We start from the raw sequence: 18,194 nt of genomic DNA, 5'->3' as shown, positions 1-18,194 counted from the left end.
TCTCCATGGAGCTCTCTACTCTCTGATGCTTTGTGAACTCCAATCACACCGCCCCCTTGAACTCCCAACTGTGTTTCTTCATCCTCAGGGGGACAGAGGAGCTTTGCCAGGACATGAAATGTCCCCACAAAAACTCATGTGTTGGAGACTTGGACCCCAGTGCAGAGGTGGAGCTTTTGGAAAGTAAATGGGTCACAAAGACTCTGGATTCATCCGTGGATTAATCCATTGGTAGCTGAATGAATTATTGCAAGGCAATGGAAACTAGGAAGTGGAACCTGATGAAGGAAAGCAGTTACTGGAGACTTGCCCTGAAGGGTATTTCTTATCCTCAGCCCCCTTCTCTGTATGTGTGTGTGTGTGTGTGTGTGTGTGTGTGTGTCTGTCTGTCTGTCTGTATTTCGGTTGGTTTTTCTGCTTGTCTCCCTCTCTCCCTCTCTTTTTCTGGCTACCATGACCTGAGCAGCATACTTCTGCCATGATGTCCCAAAGCAATAAATAGAGCCAAATGACCATGGACTGAGAACTCTGAAACTGTGAGCCAAAATGAACCTTTCCTACCCTAAGTTGCTTTTCTCAGGTATTTGTCACAGCAAAGAACAGCCGTCTGATACACCAGGGCTTTCCCCTTCCTGGCTTGAAAACCCTCTTCCAGTGAGCTGAGCCGATCGTGGCTTCTCTTCATTATATTTCCCTCTCAGGAATAACTCTTCTGTGCTGTCTACTGTCTAATGCATAAAAAACATTTTTAAAATATCTATTTTTTGGTCTAGTTTTTTGTTGTTTAAGGCATGAAGATAAAACCAGTCCCTGTTTCTCCATCTGACCACCTCCTTAGTCCTAAGATTTTTGTGAGAATACATTTATGCTTTTGTTTAAAACCATTGAGGTTGGATGAAACTGGGAGAGCACAACTTGTAAAAAATAAGTCTGAATTTCTTCCCAACCGGAACCTGAGGCAACTGGTACAAATTATTCAAACTCTCCATGAAAAAAGAATTTTTTTTTCCAGACTGGGGATGGAACTCAGGATTACAAGAATGCTAGGCAAGTGCTCTACCACTGAGCCACACCTGCTGCCCATGAAGTTTTTTTTTTTTTACTGAAAAGACACACCAGCATACCTTAAAAAAAAAAAAAAATTATTACAGAAAATGCAATACAATTGAGCCTAAGACAAAGTCAGTCATTTTTGCAAATACTGCCCAGAAAGAATCAGGCATGGGTACTGTCAGCATGCCCTAGACTGTAAGGTGCCTCTTTGGGGATGAGGATGTTACATGTACTCTTCCTGTATACATCTGAGCAAAACTCCACTCAGGTCTGATGAGTAAATGAACTGGGCATGGGAGGAGTGGGAATGGTTTTCTTGGGCTTTCTTCATTCAAACTCGTTCACATAATTCTGTTTCTCATTCCTGGCTGCATGAAGAGCTTTCCTATGAAATAAACTGCTATCCATCTCTCATAATCAGAAAAATATAGTGAAGAAAGAAAACCTAAAAGCAATGACATTTTTATCCATGAGTACATACTTGTCACTGGTGAAAATATAGGCAACCACATCCTTCAAAGCTGCTAGCAGAACTCCCAGTGCAAGTGCACAAACACCTGGAAAGCAAGGAAGAAGCCAACAGGAAGTGACAATTCTCCAAAGTGTGATAAATCCTAGGGCTGACATCTCACGGAAGACTCTCATCAATGATTTGCAAGGCTGAAGCAGGAGGATTGCCTGAGCCCACAAGTTTGAGGTAACATAGCAAGACCCCAACTCAAAAAAAAAAATTTATAAGGTGTCATTTTGCTGTCTATGAAAAGAACAACTAAGATCTGGCAATTCTGACTCCTTTTTCTAAGGGAGACTGATCCTCAATAAGACTTCAACTGCGGTAGTTTATGGATTAGGTCTCCTTGGACCTCTTTTCACCCTTCCGTCCCTTCTGCCATAGGAGAATGAAAATCAAGTCTCCAGCTTGGAAGCAAAAAGCATCCTTCACTAGACAGCCAAACCTGCTGGAGCCTTGACCTTGGACTTCCCAGTCTGCACTCTCTTACAGCAGCACAAACAGGCCAGGCCATCAGTGCATCAGAATCTTTTCCAACTGCTGAGATTTTAGGACACTGGAATAGCCAGAAAAGGTGATGGTCCAGGAACATGGAGAGTTAGTCACTTGGACTATACTATCCTCATAAAGTCTGACTGCATATGATAATTGCCTTGGAAATTATTTCAGTAGAACCAAGCAGAACATTATTTACTTGGCATGTAGTAACCGAAAATTATAATTAGAAGATTGACTTAACTCAGTAAATCGGAAAGAGCATAGTTGAGTGTATATGTATACGACTCAATTCGTTAAGATATTCTAATACATTGATTTTCACTTATCACACTAAATTCCTTAAAGACGCCAGGAGGTAGAAGCGCTTTACTCACTTGCACACAACAGAACAGAGGTACAGGAGCACCGAGCCTGCTCAGCATTCCCTGCTCCCAAAGCATTGCCCACTCGGACACTGGCGGCCACACCAAAGCCAAAAGGCACCTAGGAATTAACAAACATAAATCATAATTTTAAAAACCCCGAAAGTTCACACATTAGCACACTAGGGTCCATCTAGACTCAGCATTCTGGGTTCTAGAAATAACTATTTCATCCCGTCTGTGTAGTGGATGATAAAGGCTCAGCCTCCTTGACACCTGATTTCCTCACTGCAGCTTCACAAGTACCAGATGAGGACCTCTTAAGGAAGCCAGATTTGGGTGCAAAGCCCCTCCTTTACTGGCACAACACCTTCATCATCATGACTTAATTTAAGCTAGCTATGCTCTTAAATGTAAGATTTAACTTAATATAAATCATAAATTATTTATAGAATGGAAGGAACCATGTGAAAAACCACTTAGGACAAGAGCCTGGCACACTGTAGGAACTCAACAAATGTTGATGAAATCTGACTCCATAGCCCCCCATTGATGGTGGGATAGATGAAACACTCCATGTCTGACCATCCAGGCAGCTAGAATTTGCCCCTTCAAAGGCCAAAACTTTACTGTAATTATCAATTATGGAAATCTAATGCTATAAGTTTCTTTGCTTCTCACATAGACCATTCAACCTTCAGTCATTATCTTGCAACATAGTGTGCCTTCAGGCTATATGTGTAACATGGGTTGTATAGACAGCTTTGATTTTGGCTTTCATGTCTACTTTAGGAATTTATATATCAGCTTTAACTTCTTGTTTCTGCTACAAGCAGCATCCTCCCAACAACTTTCTAATTTGTTAATGTTTTGAAAACTAGCCTAGATTAATCTGTTAAGATTAAGAACTTGAGAAACAATAGATTTTGCTACATAAAACCATGTAAGACCTATGCCCTAAGTATGTAACCATTGGCTTTTCAGTTCAAGATGAATGTCAGGCTTACATGCCTGACTCCCTTCCCTCCCCAGACATCATTCATAGAAAATTAATTTCCATGCTTTGTAGAGAGAAATTTATTGACAACACTGTGAATAGCAAAACAGCTTTTGGAAGAGGGTACTAGTGCCATGATCCTGGGGTAGAACCACAGCCCAGAATACAACAGAAGGCTGGATCATGCTCCTTCTTCCCAGTGGATCCCTCAGGTTTTAAAGTCCCCGGTTCATCTTCGAGGCAGGGAAAGCAGTACCCAGGGAGATGCCACTGAGGCCCATCTGAGCTCCCTCCACACAGAAGGACTGGGATAACACAGAGAGGAACTGTGTGTGAGCTCCCTGTGTGCTCTGTATACCCAAAATCAAGCCTTTCTCTTTTGTTTTATGGAGTTGATGGACATGGGGCCAGGGTAGGACAGGAAGGTGAAGGTCAGACTACTTCTGCCTCATATCCACGCATTCATAACCCCTAGCCAGACACAGCAGCATATGCCTGAAATCCCAGCAACATGGGAGGCTAAGGGAGGAGGATCACAAGGTCAAGGCCCGCCTGGAAAACTTAGCGAGACCATGTCTCAAAATAAAAAATAAAAAGGCTTAGGGACACTGCTCAGTACCACAATCAATCAATCAATTAAAAATGAAGATGTCACTTGAGAGAGATCACCTTTGCACCTAGCTTCCCACTGGTCCATCCCATTCAGGACAAAGACCTGTTGGAGAAAAATCTCCAAGTCACAGAATGGGAATTCAATGCCAGCCATTTATTTTATGAATCCATGTATTCGCTCATTCGTAAGTATAAATGGTCATTAAGATCACCAGAGCTTTGAGGGAAATTAAAACACACATTCCTCCAAGAAGATCAGGATAAATAAAAGGCTACTTGACCTCAGAGGAAACAAAATTGATAACTTAAGGAGCAGAAAAGAATATTTGAAAGTTCAATTTAATATCCTCAGATACTTAAAGGTAGACTATAGACTTAAGTCATGAAGAAAAAGAAAGAAATTCTGGAATGATATCTGTGTAGCATGATAGAAAAAGTCTAGAAATCAGTGTATACAAATGAAAACAAGGAACCAAAGGGTCCTGGGGTGTTTAAGGAAGAAAAATGGATTCACAGGTAATGGTTTGTTTAAACCCCATATGATATTAGTAAGATGATGAAGGCATGTGCTGCTTTTATCAGTAAGAGAAAAGGGCTGTTAGAAATGCCAGAGAAATAAATAAAAAGCTGTACAAGAAAAGCCCTATCCTGCAGGCTGGGGTTGTGGCTCAGTGGTAGAGCGCTTGCCTGGCATGTGTGAGGCCCTGGGTTGGATTCTCAGCACTGCATATAAGTCAATCAATTAATTAATTAAAGGTCCCTCAACAACTAATAAAAACATTTTAAAAAATTCAAAATAAAGTCCTATCCTAAATAGTAAACAAACTAAAATATGACCAACTGATGAAAAAAAATCATCAATTTAATCTTTTGCTCATCAAGTTCTCTTTCCACAGTTGAAGAGTTTTGGTAACTATTTGGATAGCATTTCCTTCTCATGTGTTGCAAGAACCATCACTTGGATATGCGAATTATCATATTTATAAGAATCATATTGTTATTAATGTTGGTTTTTTCAGATGATCCCTAAAATATTAAAACATACAAGTAAAATGTAAGACATAATTCAAAGATTATAACCATCATAAAATAAAAACAAGAATATAGTAGCACAACATTGTGATTGAGACCAGGAACTCTGGAGCCAGGTCCCTGGGTTTAAATCCCAGCCAATTACTTCCTTGAACTAGGGTCCCTCTTCCTCATCTATAAATATAAGGATTCCATGAGTTACTATTTGTAATTTAGATTAGTGTCCATCTCATAACTTGTGGCTGGTTGTTAAATAGCTTGTGGAATTTGGAAGGCAAATGAGAAGAGATATGGAAAGAAACATAATGACAAAATATTCCTCATCTTACAATTCAAGGAGTCAAGATGCAGCATCTATAAAGTTGATAGATCAAGAAAAAGAAGCCTATGTTTATTATTTAAAGTCATAAAAGTAACCACTAAGAGAACTAGAAGAAAAACCATAATGTAAAGGAAGATGCTGTGGAAAAATGAGCTATATTCCTCATCTTTCTCAACAGAGTCTATAGTTATTGGGTAAAGGTATTAAGAAATGTAGGTCCAAAATCTGGTAACAATGATCAGAAAATGGTTAAGTGGGATGGCTCAGGGGAACAGACTAATAAGAGAGGACGCAAGTTTACTCTCACTTTTGTAAATTTCTGAACTAGGTGAACATATTATGTGTTCCTTAGTATGAATTGCTTTTATATTAATTTGGTTTCAAGAAAGGGGCTGAGGATATAGCTCAGTTGGTAGAGTGCTTTCCTTGCATGCACAAGGCCCAAGGTTCAATCCCCAGCACCACAGGGGGGAAAAAAAGATGGTTTTAAGAATATATATAAATTAAAATCTATGGGGGAAAAAAACTACTGAGTCCTGGCTTTCATTCCCACAAAAATAATTAATCAGTTAATTAAAATAATGTGAATAATTTGTTACAGATGCAATTGACAGAAAACTGATAATCTTCTGGTTATACAGACTTCATACCTAGTTAACATAAATATAGGCAATCTCACTGACAAAAATTAAGACAAAATGCCCACTTTCATATATCAAGTTACTAAATATTTTTAAATAATTGAATTGTTTTCTTCATTTTCAGATTGTTCACTGCTAATGTGTAGAAATGCAACAGAAGAGTGTGTATTGATCTTATATCTTACAACTTTGCTGAAATCATTTATTAACTCTAGTAGTTTAAGGTATATATGTTTGTATCAGATTCCTTGGAGTTTTCTATATAAAAGATCATGTCATTTTGCATATGGGGATAATTTTACTTTTTTTTCCTAATCTTTTTTTTTCCTTTCCAATCTGGATGTTTTTTATTTTTTTTTCTTGCCTCATTTTCCAAGCTAAAATCTCCAGCATAATGATCATTAGAGTTTTAAAATATTTAGAATCATATCTTTAATCATCTTGCTCTGTCTCTTATCTTATGTCCCTGAATACTGTGTCTATACCAGCCTCCTACTCTCTCCCCCTGCAATTCCTACACATATATAATGACCTACACCTTTCATACATTCTATCTCTCTACATGCCTTTGTTTTATTCTGAGTAATGTCTCTACATCTATCAAGCTCACTATTGATTCTTTTTAACTGTGACTAACCAACTACTTTTCATATCCAATATTAGATTTCAATGACTTTATTTTCTAATTCTCAAAGTTCTACTTGGTTCTTTTGCAAATATTGGGTTTTTTTTGTTTCAATTCTTTCTTTTATGTCTAATTATTTGGAACATAATAATTTTCTAGTCTCTTTCTTACTACTACATCATCTCAAAATCTGAACTCGAGTTTTCCTGTTTTATCTGTTAACTCTTGCTTTTGTCTTTTTTTTTAAAATAATTTTATTGTGAACTCACCACTAAGAAAGCTTGCTTTCCCCTGGGATTAATGAAGAATTACTACCCTCCTGTCTCTCACAAAAGGAAGTCTGTGACAAAACAGAGAGTAGGTAGTGGGTGCCAGGAGTTGGGGCTGGGGACGAGAGGTGGGGAACTTGATGGTGGATGCATAGTTTCCACGCTGCGATATGAAAAGTCTGTAAATGGTCACATAATAGTGTGAGTGTAATTAACATGCTGAGATGTAACACTTAACAATTAAGATAGTATTTTATGTTAGATATATTGTACCACAATTAAAAATAAAAATGTAAAGAAATGGGAAGTGTGTGACAGAGCAGATAGAAAAACAGATCTGAAGACAGAATTAGTAGATGTCTCCTGTTTATCAAATAGCTCTACTATCATCATTTAAAATCAGAAATAGCAGGGCATGGTGGTGCATGCCTGTAATCCTAGCAACTGGGGAGGTAAGAGGATCATGATGTTCAAAGCCAGCCTCACAAACTTAGCAAGGCCCTACATGATTTAGTGAGTCTCTGTCTCAAAATAAAAAATAAAAAGGGATGGGTATGTGACCTCCGTGGTTAAGTGCCCCTGGGTTCAATCCCCAGTACCAAAATACATACACACATACATATGTACAGAAGCAAAATCAAAGCCCTCCCCTGATAACCACACGTCCCAACTCTGACAACCAAGGTTAACATTTATGCAGAACTGTCTACCAGAGGAGCCTTTCTCTATTCTTTTACCTACCTTGAAAGTCTCAAATCTGGCTGTACCTCTTCATTGCTCCATGAGGTCCCTAATGGCCTTACCCCTAAACCCAGTGGATGTTCTCCAACCTCCCACTACACTACGTCCCAGTCTCCCTCAGCCGGCTCCTCTGTCTCTTTGGAGTTTCCTTTTGTTCCTGCCCTCTCCATGTTGGGCTGACTCCTGACATTCTTCATTTTTACTCCCAGCTGATCACATGAATACCCATTAAAATTTGTTTCACTTTTAAGATTAAAGAAAAACACAAGGAAACAAAAACGATCTGTAGTACAACTGCCCAGAGAGCCTCTTAATCTTTTAAAAACAAGAAGCAGCTGCTCACACCTGTAATCCCAGTGACTGGGCCCGTCAGCTTGGGACAGGTTGCTGAAACAGAGGTTCACAAGTTCAAGCCAAGACTCAGCAACTTAACAAGACCCTGTCTCACAATAAAAAATAAAAAAGATTGGGTATTTGGCTCCTCTGGGTTCAAGCACCAGCACACACACACACACAAAAAAGAAACAGACAAAACAATGGGAGTTTCCCAGTTTCCCATGTCTGTATGGGGTGGGAATATCAAAAAAGCATCAGAAGATAAGAGGCATTACCCTGCACAGCTGTGTGACTCTTCTCACTCTCTGCCTTGCATCCCACAACCAAACTCTGACCCTGGCTTTGACATTCTGCCTCCCCACAGACCTAATTCTTCCACTTCTCTTCTCTTTTACCTGGGCCATTCTAGCAGCCTCTTCTGTCCTTTCCACTCCCACCTACAATTCTTACCCTGAAACCAGCTTCTACACAGGCAAAGAATAGTTGTTCCTTGACCTGGGACCATAGGCCCTGTGTGCTCCCTCCAACTTTCTCTCAATAACCCTCAATAAGCCCTCAGCAATGCCAGGTACAGTTCCATCATGGGGCCTTGGCTCAGGCTGCACAGTTGACTCCCACCTGTGGGCTCCCCAGGCCAGCTTCTGTCATCCTTCATGTCCCAGCTTAAACAGTGACACACAGAGACCCTCCCTCACTACCTGATCTAAAAGGCATCTGCCTCTGTTTTCATGCATCTCAGACCATTTTTTTGCTTTTTCATGGTGCTTATCATACATAGATCATATTTGCAATGCTCATATTTGTCTTTGTTTATTTATTTATTTATTTCCTTCTTTATCTCTGTCTCCTCTCTGAGCCACAGCTACAAGAAAACAGAAGCTGTCTCCATCTCACTCACCATCCTAATCCAGCACTAATTCCACATTGGTTGAATGTATATGCCAGGTATCATGTTAAGTATCATATGCAGTATCTCATTCAATCTTCACCTGAAAAGTAGGTATTTCCCCCCGTTTTGTATAGGAGGAGACTAAATGTCAGGAAGGTTCAGTAAGGAGCCCATACCACATAGTCAGGGAATGCTATGGCTAGGACTCAACTCCATGTGTCTGGTCCCCAATCCATCCATGCTGTCTCCAAAATGCAATTCTCTCTCTCTCTCTCTCTCTCTCTCTCTCTCTCTCTCTCTCCCTCCCTCCCTCCCTCTCCCCCTCCCTCCCTCCCTTCCTCCCTCCCTCTCAGCAATGATGACGGCCCACAGGGTTCATGAAGTAGGGCTGAGTCTCACCCCGTAGGTCTTACCATGTAGGCTGCAGAGGCCAGTTCATAAATGACAGCCTGGGCTCCAAGCTCAGTCACATTAATCAGCCCTGAAAGGTTGACACATGCAAAAGACATTCAAAACTTCAATTAAAACAAACATGTTCCCTAGAAAACTAGGACCCATTTTAATTTGAGAGAAGCCAACCATGTCCCCAGAAGCATCATTTGAAGGTAGAATTCACTGTCAGATTGCTCCAAGGAGAACCCCAGACATCTTTTCCTTGGGAAGTTGCCAAGATTTCTGGCAGTTAAGATTGACATATTCATTTTACAAGCCTCTGCTCCACCAGGGAATAAAACATTGGGTTCAAAGTAGAAAAGGCTCCTAGTGTTGCAGGTCATTCCCAAGAGATGTGGGGTCATAGTGTGGGATGGGAAGGCAGAAGGGCAAACTCTATGCATAGCTGATAGGATCACTACTGTGTGCCACTGGGCACAACCCACTCTGTTACCTTGTCCTCTATTTGATCTATCATGTTACTAGTGATCAGATGGCTAAAATGAATACCAATGGCTTAAATCATCACAATTCAGTAAACATGCAGGTCATAGCTAAAACAGAGCCAAATCAATTATTCTGCATTTGTTAAGTCTTAAAAATTTGGCTGGAGCACATCAGTATTCAGGAGGCCAAGGCAGGAGGATGGCTTGAGTCCAGGAGTTCAAGGTCAGCCTAGGCAACAAAGAGAGACTTCAACAACAACAAAATAGCCAGACGCTTAGGAAAAGTCAAATGAAACACAAGGCAGTCCGCGGAGTCAGGAGAGCTGGGTTGGAGGTTTTGTTTTCCCACTCCATGACTCTTGGCAAACCCCTTGCCGGCTGCCTCCTTTTCCTTATTTACAAAGTATAGGGTGGGTCAATGGTGCTACAGTCCCATCCAATCCGAATTTGGTTGGTGAAAAGTTTATGCCTGTATTAAAAACCTCCACCACGAGAGCCTGATAAGATGGTGCAGGATGGAGAAGCAACACTTTAGTTTCTAGAAAAGCTTTGGAGATGTGACTCGCCAGGCTGGGCATAGGTGTCCATTGGACTGCTGACAGACCTGCGAGGAAAGTTCCGATCTCGAAGGTCCACCACTCGATGCACAGCATGAACATACTGGGAATAGCCAAGTGGATGTAGGCACCCCATTCCTGGAAGCACTCCCTCGTCCAACCTGCAGATCAGGGAACAAAACAGATATTTATTGTATTCTCTGATAATAACCATTCTATTCAGATACTGGCCTCTTCCACATGGTCAGAGGCTAGAACTAGCCTCAGTTCTCCAGCAAGAAATAAAGATGTCAAAAAGGACTAGGTTTTAAGATGGAAGGCACTACACTCTCAATGTTTAGTGAAACTAAAGTATGTTTATGCCCTATCATGTCATGAGCCATCCACAGGCTGTGTGTATGAACTATGTGCATTTGAGTTATATGAGGGGCATTGCATGCTGATTGGGGTGTGCGAAATAGTGTGCCTTTCCTCTTGCTCTGCCTGTGATTCCACACAGCACCTGAGATGGGTGTGACTTGCCAAGATGTCAATCAATTTGCCTGACCACAACACATCACCAAGCAAGACTCCAACTTTCAAAACCCTATCCCCTGCCTTATTTGGTGAAGAACATTCCATTGAAGCTCCTTTGTGTGTCCCCCCAATAAAATAAAGAGATCCGAGTGCATGCTCTCTTTCCAGCACTGACCAGCATGGAAGCTGACCCTTAAGGTCACAGAGCTGTCCTGCCCTCAATTTGAGAAACTCATGTCCATGTTTTGAGTGTTTTCTTCATCATTTTCTTAGCTTAATGTTGCAGCCAGCTCCTTTGAACCCAGCTCATCTCGTCAGCCTGGCCAGCTGGCGGGACTATCACCCATACATGCCACTCCTGGATATAAATGGCAAAGAAAGTTTTGTGGTACTCCATAAAAAATGTAGGCTACACATTGTACAGACTGTGGCTGTGGAGTGTGAGGGACAACAAGGAGACCATCAAGAGAGAACTAGAGAGGTAAAATTCAATAGATGCATACTATGGTTGAGAGCAAAACACTGCATACATATATGCCCACATGTATGTTTATTTATGTATATATTTGTGTGTGTGTGTGTGTGTGTTTGTGGTTGTGTGTGTGTGTGAGAATATGGATAGATCCCTCTTTTTTCTGAAAGGAGGTCCTGAGCACAAGCAGTCCTCCTGTTTCAGCCTCCCAACTAGCTGGGACTGGGTGCAACACCAGTGCACCCAGTTTTGAGTAGATCTTAAAATACATTTCGCTCACAAGCAATAAAAACGAAGATAGACAAAACAGAATGCCCAAATTAAAACTTTCTGTGCATCAAAGGACACAATCAGCAGCATGAAAAGGTAACCCACCGAATGGGAGAAAATATTTTCAAATCATATACCTCGTAAAGACAACTGGATGTCATAAAATCCATGACTCATAAATAACTTCTGCAACCCAGCAATGAAAAAAAAAACAATTTAAAAATGGGCAATGGATTAGAATAGACATTTATCCAAAGAAAATATACAAATGAGGGCTGGGGCTGTGGCTCAGTGGTAGAGCACTTGCCTAGCATATGTGAGGCCCTGGGTTCGATTCTCAGCACTGCATACAAATAAATAAAGGTCCATCAATAATAATAAAAATATTTTTAAAAAGAAAATATACAAATGGACAAGTACATGAAAAGATGTTCAACATCACTAGTAATTAGGGAAGTGCAAATCAAAATGAGTTATTACCTAATACTCAATAGGATGTCTATTATCAAAAAGAAAGGAAGAAAGGGAGGGAGAGAGACAGAGGGAAGGAGAAAGGAAGGAAGAAGGAAAGAAAGAAGGAAGGAAGGAAGGAACCAAAAACAAAGATTGGCAAAATTGTACAGAAATTGGAACCCTTGTGTACTGTTGGTGGGCATGTTAAAAAGTGTAATAACCATGGAAGAACAATATGCAGGTTTCTCAAAAAAAAATTAAATGAATTAAATACTATAAAATTAATTAATTGAAAAAATTAATGACCATATAATTCAGTAATTTCACTTTGGGGTAATTTTGGCAATTTTACCCCAAAGAATTGAAATTAATGTCATGAAGGAATATCTGTATACCCATGTTCCTAGCAGCATTTTTCACAATAGCCAAAAGGTGGAAGCAACCCAGATGTCCACTGACTGACTGATGAATAGATAAAAAAATGCAGTTCACACATTAATGGAATAGTATTCATCCTTTAAAAGGAAGGGAATTCTGACATGTACAACAGCATGATGAACCCTGTGCACATTATGCTAAATGAAATAAGCCAGTCACAAAAAAAGATCAATACCATATGATTCCAATTATATAAGGTATCGAGTGAGAGTACTCAAATTCATAGAGACAAAAAGCAGAATGGTGGTTTCCAGGATCTGGGGCACAGGAAGGGAGGAATGGGGAGTTGTTCAATGGGTACAGAGTTTCAGTTTTTCAAGATGAAAAATTTCTAGAGAGGGATGGTTCTATTGTTTACCTTAGTGGTAATCTGAGGTGGGTCCTTTGGAAGGTGATTGGGTCCTCAGGGCAGAGCTCTGGTGGATTAATGGACTAATGGGTTAGTGGACACATGGTTTATCTTGGGAGTGGCTTTGTCATAAAAGCAAGCTCTCTCTGGCATTCTTGCTCTGTGCTATCCTGTGATGCCCTCCACCATTTTATAATGCAGGAAGAAGGCCGGCACCAGATGCTGAGCAGATGCTAGCACCATGCTCTTGAACTTGCAAGCCTCTGGAACTATTCATTATGAATCATCCAGTCTATAGTATGCAATTAGAGCAAAAGAAAATGGACCAAAACATATGGTGTTGATGGTTTCACAACGGTGTGAATGGACTTAATTGCACTGATCTGCATACTTAAAAATGGCTAAGTGGTCAATTTTGTTATATATATTTTACCATAACTAAAAATATAAGCAAAAAGAAAACTGCTAAATCAGAAGTCAACAAACTTACAAACTTTTTCTGTTAAGGGTCATGTGGCAAAGACACGTCACATCATGGGCCAGATGGTCCCTGTCACAACTATTCAATTCTGCTCTAGAAGCACAAGAGCAGCCACAGGCAATGCATAAAAAATCAGATGTGGCTATGTTCCAATAAAACTGCATTTATGAAAATAGGCTACAGGCTAGGTTTGGTCCATGGGTTTGCCAACCCCTGTACTAAGTAAAAAAAAAGTTTAGGTTAAGAAAGAAATCTGAACTATAATATTATCAGGTAAATACAAATGTGTATGCAGGTCGAAAGAACGTGGCACAGTTTTCAAAAATACACATTGAAACAAATATCAAACAGAGAGAGAGAGTGAACTGAGACATGAAGGGAGAAATGTCCTAATGTGGGAGGGACAGAGGAATATGACATTGGTGTCCCATAAATTTGAACATGAGAAACTTAGCACTTTGCAACTGAGGTTCAGAGCAGGAGAGGGAGAGAAGGGGGAGAGAATAAGGCAGCATTGAACACACCAAGGAATTTCTGAAACATAAAAGATCAAAGAAAGGCACCAAGATCCAACTTGCCAATCACCACATCCAAAAACAATATGGTCTTCTCAGGGGAAAAAAAAAAAAAAAAAAAAGCATGAGCCTGGAACCCTACCCCATGCCCCAGATTTGAATATGGTAGTTTGATGGAAGAACAATACAACAAACTGATAGAAAAGGAGCCGCATAGATTGCTGGTGGCTATGGATGGTGAGAAGGGTAGGGGGGTCAAGGCATTGGCCCTAGTGATCAAAGAGAGTCAGGAGCCAGGAAAACACAGTTCCCTATCTGCAAATAAAGACAAGGCAGCCCTCCAGCGCTGGTGTCATGGGCACAAGCAAGCTGACTGACTGTCCTGAGCCATGAACAGAAAGGGTCACCACATATAGAAGAACCTGAAGTACAGTCATGGTGAGGACACCCTGAGCCAAGAGACTGCTCAGGCATAGCCCATTAGACCTGGGCAGGCACAGCCCTTCCACCAATGGTCAGGACATTGCGTATGACTCACAAGGAAGACAGCCCCTTGGAAGATAAGTTCACAAAGAACATCATGAGGAAATCGGACAAAAATCACAGTTTGAGATGGCAGGCCTCAACCAGACACTGGGCAGTAAGATCAAGTACTGTGTCTCAACACATATAAGGAGTCATTATGTGTCGGAAAGAATCTGCCAATTGAATTATAATATTTTAACACATCAATTGAAAAATAAAGTCCATTTTAGAGACATTAAGATATAAAATATATGAGTCTGAAAGTCAGTAAGTTACGAGTATAAGAAGTATGTTCCATGGCCCAGGATATAAACAAATAAGATGTCTCAGGCCAGGAAAAAGTGACACAAAACCAACAAAGAAGAGATTTCATCCCTAATGAAGTAGAAATACAACCGGAAATAAATTTTAAAATGAGCATTCTTAACATGTTCAGAGGCAAAAGATTTTAAAATAAGGATAGGTAGATATGAAAAAGAAACAAGTAAAAATAAATATGAGAAATAAAAATAAAAATATAAATTGTCAAAATTAAAAACAATAAATGAATCAGAAATTAGATAAAGACACAGGACATAAGCATTAGTTAACTATAACATGGAATATAAGGCTGGGGAGAAGGAAAAAAAAGGTTTGACATCTAGGAAGAGATCAGAGATGTGAAAATGCATATTTTAATATGTTATAGTGAGCATTTTGGTTGTCTGGCCAACCACCATGCCTCCTTTTCTTGGAAACTCCTGATTTTCTTTTGGGGCATGAACTTCCTTGAACACCACCAATACTGAGACACCTACCTTTGGATTTCCAGTTATATGAGCCAGTTAAGTAAACCTTTAATGGTTAAGCTCAGTTGAACTTTTTTTTTCTTTTTATTTCCTTTTATTACCTATTATTGAATGCATCCTGATATAATATGCATATGAGAAGTTTAAGAACAATCACAACCCCCAATGTAATCATTGATTGAATTAAGAACCATCAGTGGATACTAAGACCATTGGATGAAAAGTTATTGGAGAACCAATTAGTCAAATGATCTCCACCATCCTACAGATTGTATTCTAGTTACAAAGGACAAAATGCATATTTCCAGTGGAGAACTCTGGCTGTTACTGCCTCAGCCAAATGATCAAAACCAGTATTACTTGAAATTATATGCCTCCAGGGTGATGTAACAAGAACTCATCATTCCCTATGTACTTGCCCTAAAACTTCAACCTGAATCTACTCATGAGGACTTGAAGTACTTGCTAGCAAGGTCCTGGGTCCCATCCCCAGGCTGAGTGGAAGGGGGGAAGAAATAGAAAACACAGTGAAGAAACAAACTTATAGTTTGTTACATTCACACTTTTGTATTTATTTGTAGTGTGAAAATATTTGATTCATTTTATAATCATTATACATTTTGTATGTGTTATATTTTAAAACTATTTTTAATTATGTACTGTATTTTAAAAACTGTTTTTAAGGTAGCTTAAAGCATTTTTAAGACTGATATAGTAGACTTAAGATTTTAATTGAATGTTTAAAAGTGATACATTTGAAGTCAATGTTTAAATATTTAGGGAAATCTAAATTGTTAATTCTCGAGTTTTTATTTTCAGCTGTGCAAGTGCTGTGTGAATTTTACAAGAATGCTAATTATTTAAAGAATGTTAAATGGTTAGTAAACAAGTCAAATACACCAACCACTCCAAAAGCTCACTAAAACCAAAGGATCTATTAATCTGTCATAATTAACTGGATTTGCAGAGGATCCTTAAAATATGTATTTGTTTTTCAAAAACTACTTCCATATGACTTTTCTTCCTATGCCACTGAAACCAAGAACTGGGAGAGGGTAAAAAAGACATAAATTGATCAAGAAGATGAAAACCACCTTTGAACAGTAATTTAATTCATCCCTTCTTATTTAATTATTGGTAATTGGCCACCTCTGAAGAAGCCATTAATCTGTCTCACAGCTGGATGGTTTACTTATAACATAAAATAATTGAAATGGTACTCCAAAAAAGCTGATTTGTAGAGATTCAGAGTAGGTTAGTGGTTGTCTGGGTCTGAGGTGGGGAAATGGTTTGGCTGCATACTGTTAAGAAGAAGGTGTTTTGGGTGATAGATGTCCTGAAACTAGATTGTGACAATGGCTATATAACCCTGCAAATTTGCAAAAAATTCACTTTACATGAGTGAGTTTTATGTATATAAATTTTGCTTCAGCATAGCTGTTAAAAAATAAATGGATATCTTTCCTAATTTTGACTCTGAAACATAAATAATCTGAAACAACAATAGAATCTGGATGAAGGCTCCTAACGTTCAAATGTGGAGGCTGAGCATAGTGAAGCTGAGAAATTCCCTAAGCTTTCACTTATCCACATCTGCTTTTCTTTTATTAATTAATTAATTTTAATTATGTACATATTACAGCAGAATGCATTTTGATTAATTGTACCCTATTGCAGCACAACTTTTCATTTCTTTAATTGTACACAATATACCGTCACACACCTAGGGTAATGATGTCCATCTCAATCCACCATCTTTCCTGCCCCCATGCTCCCTCCCTACCCACTTTCTCCCAAATCTTCTTTTAAAAGTGAAAAGAGGGTTGGGATATAGCTCAGTGGTGGGGTGCTCGCAAGGCACACACAAAACCCTGGGCTTGATCTCTAGCACAGAAAAAGCTGAGGTTTAAGGACCCAAGCTTGTTCTTATTTTAAAACAGATTAACTTTGTTTTAAATGGGTATACAAAACTATTCTTACTGCAATAAAACTCTGATTAGTATCCCTCAGCTGGGTGCAATAGTACTTAACTATAATTGTAGTTACTTAACAGAATGAAGTAGTGGGACCACAAGTTCAAGAACAATCTAAGCAATGCCATTTCAAAATAAAATAAAAAGGGCTAGGGATGTTGTTTATTGGTAAATTGCTTGCCTACTAGTATGCATGAGACCCTGAGTTACTCCATAGCACCACAAAAGAGAAATTAGCCTCCCACTATTTCAGAGTATAGTAGATCACCCTTATGCACAGGGAATACATTCCAAGGTCCCAAGGAGGTACCTGAAACTGAAGATAGTACCAATCAATATACTATGCTTTCTCCTATACATACCTAGAATAAAATTTAATTTATAAATTAGGTGCAATGAGATTAATAATAATAACTAATAATTATGACAATATATTATAATAAAGGTTTGTGAATGTTGTCTCTTTCTCCCTCGAATATCTTATTATACTGCACTCACCCTTCTTGTTGAGGATATCTGAAACCACAAAGCAAAGCTGTATAATCCTTAATTGAGAAGTATTACTTCCATTGGTAACATGATAAAAAGAACATCCTTCTCATACATGCTTGAAATCTGGCAATATAAATTAGTATCTGAGGTGAATGTGTACAAATTAAGGAGTCAAAACCATTAGCATTTCCTCAGTGCTCCTTAGTTTTCAAATGTGACACAAGGCCACTATTTTTCTACCAAAATCCATTTCCCCATCTTTTACGGAAACAAAGACATCAAGTTTTAGAGACCACTTATACATTTCTTGCAATTTGGGATGGCCTTAAGGCTAAGCATTGGCCAAAGGGATAAAAATCAAAATTGGCTTAGGCAAAGTTCAGGGAATGTACTTAGAGTGTGTGGGTGTCCTATTTCTTCTTCCTTCCCACCAAATGAAATGTGATAGTAATGCTGGTGCCATCTTAGTCCATGACCTTGGGAATGGAAAATGTGGGTGGGGGCGAAACAAAATATAATGATAATATACTATGTTTCAAAATAACTATAAAACAAAATAAAATGAACCTCAAATCAAGATTTCCACTAATCTATACAGT

The 18,194-nt window shown here is 39.1% G+C and overlaps 1 protein-coding gene across 1 annotated transcript in view; it reads right to left on the bottom strand.

Moving 5' to 3' along the window:
* Positions 1 to 18,194, bottom strand: part of LOC143410565 (multidrug and toxin extrusion protein 2-like) — a 50,741-nt gene that overhangs the window by 14,899 nt on the left and 17,648 nt on the right. Inside the window, exons 9-12 of the mRNA XM_076871419.1 lie at positions 10,371 to 10,484; positions 9,302 to 9,369; positions 2,437 to 2,545; positions 1,535 to 1,610 (exon numbers count right to left, since the gene is read on the bottom strand). Coding sequence (XP_076727534.1) covers positions 1,535 to 1,610; positions 2,437 to 2,545; positions 9,302 to 9,369; positions 10,371 to 10,484 — 367 coding nt within the window. The remainder of the gene's footprint in view (positions 1 to 1,534; positions 1,611 to 2,436; positions 2,546 to 9,301; positions 9,370 to 10,370; positions 10,485 to 18,194) is intronic.

The sequence above is a fragment of the Callospermophilus lateralis genome, chromosome 11 (genome assembly GCF_048772815.1).
Source record: "Callospermophilus lateralis isolate mCalLat2 chromosome 11, mCalLat2.hap1, whole genome shotgun sequence".
Lineage (NCBI taxonomy): Eukaryota > Metazoa > Chordata > Mammalia > Rodentia > Sciuridae > Callospermophilus > Callospermophilus lateralis.
Note: the sequence above shows the minus strand (reverse complement) of the source record. Positions and strands in the feature narration are given on the sequence as shown.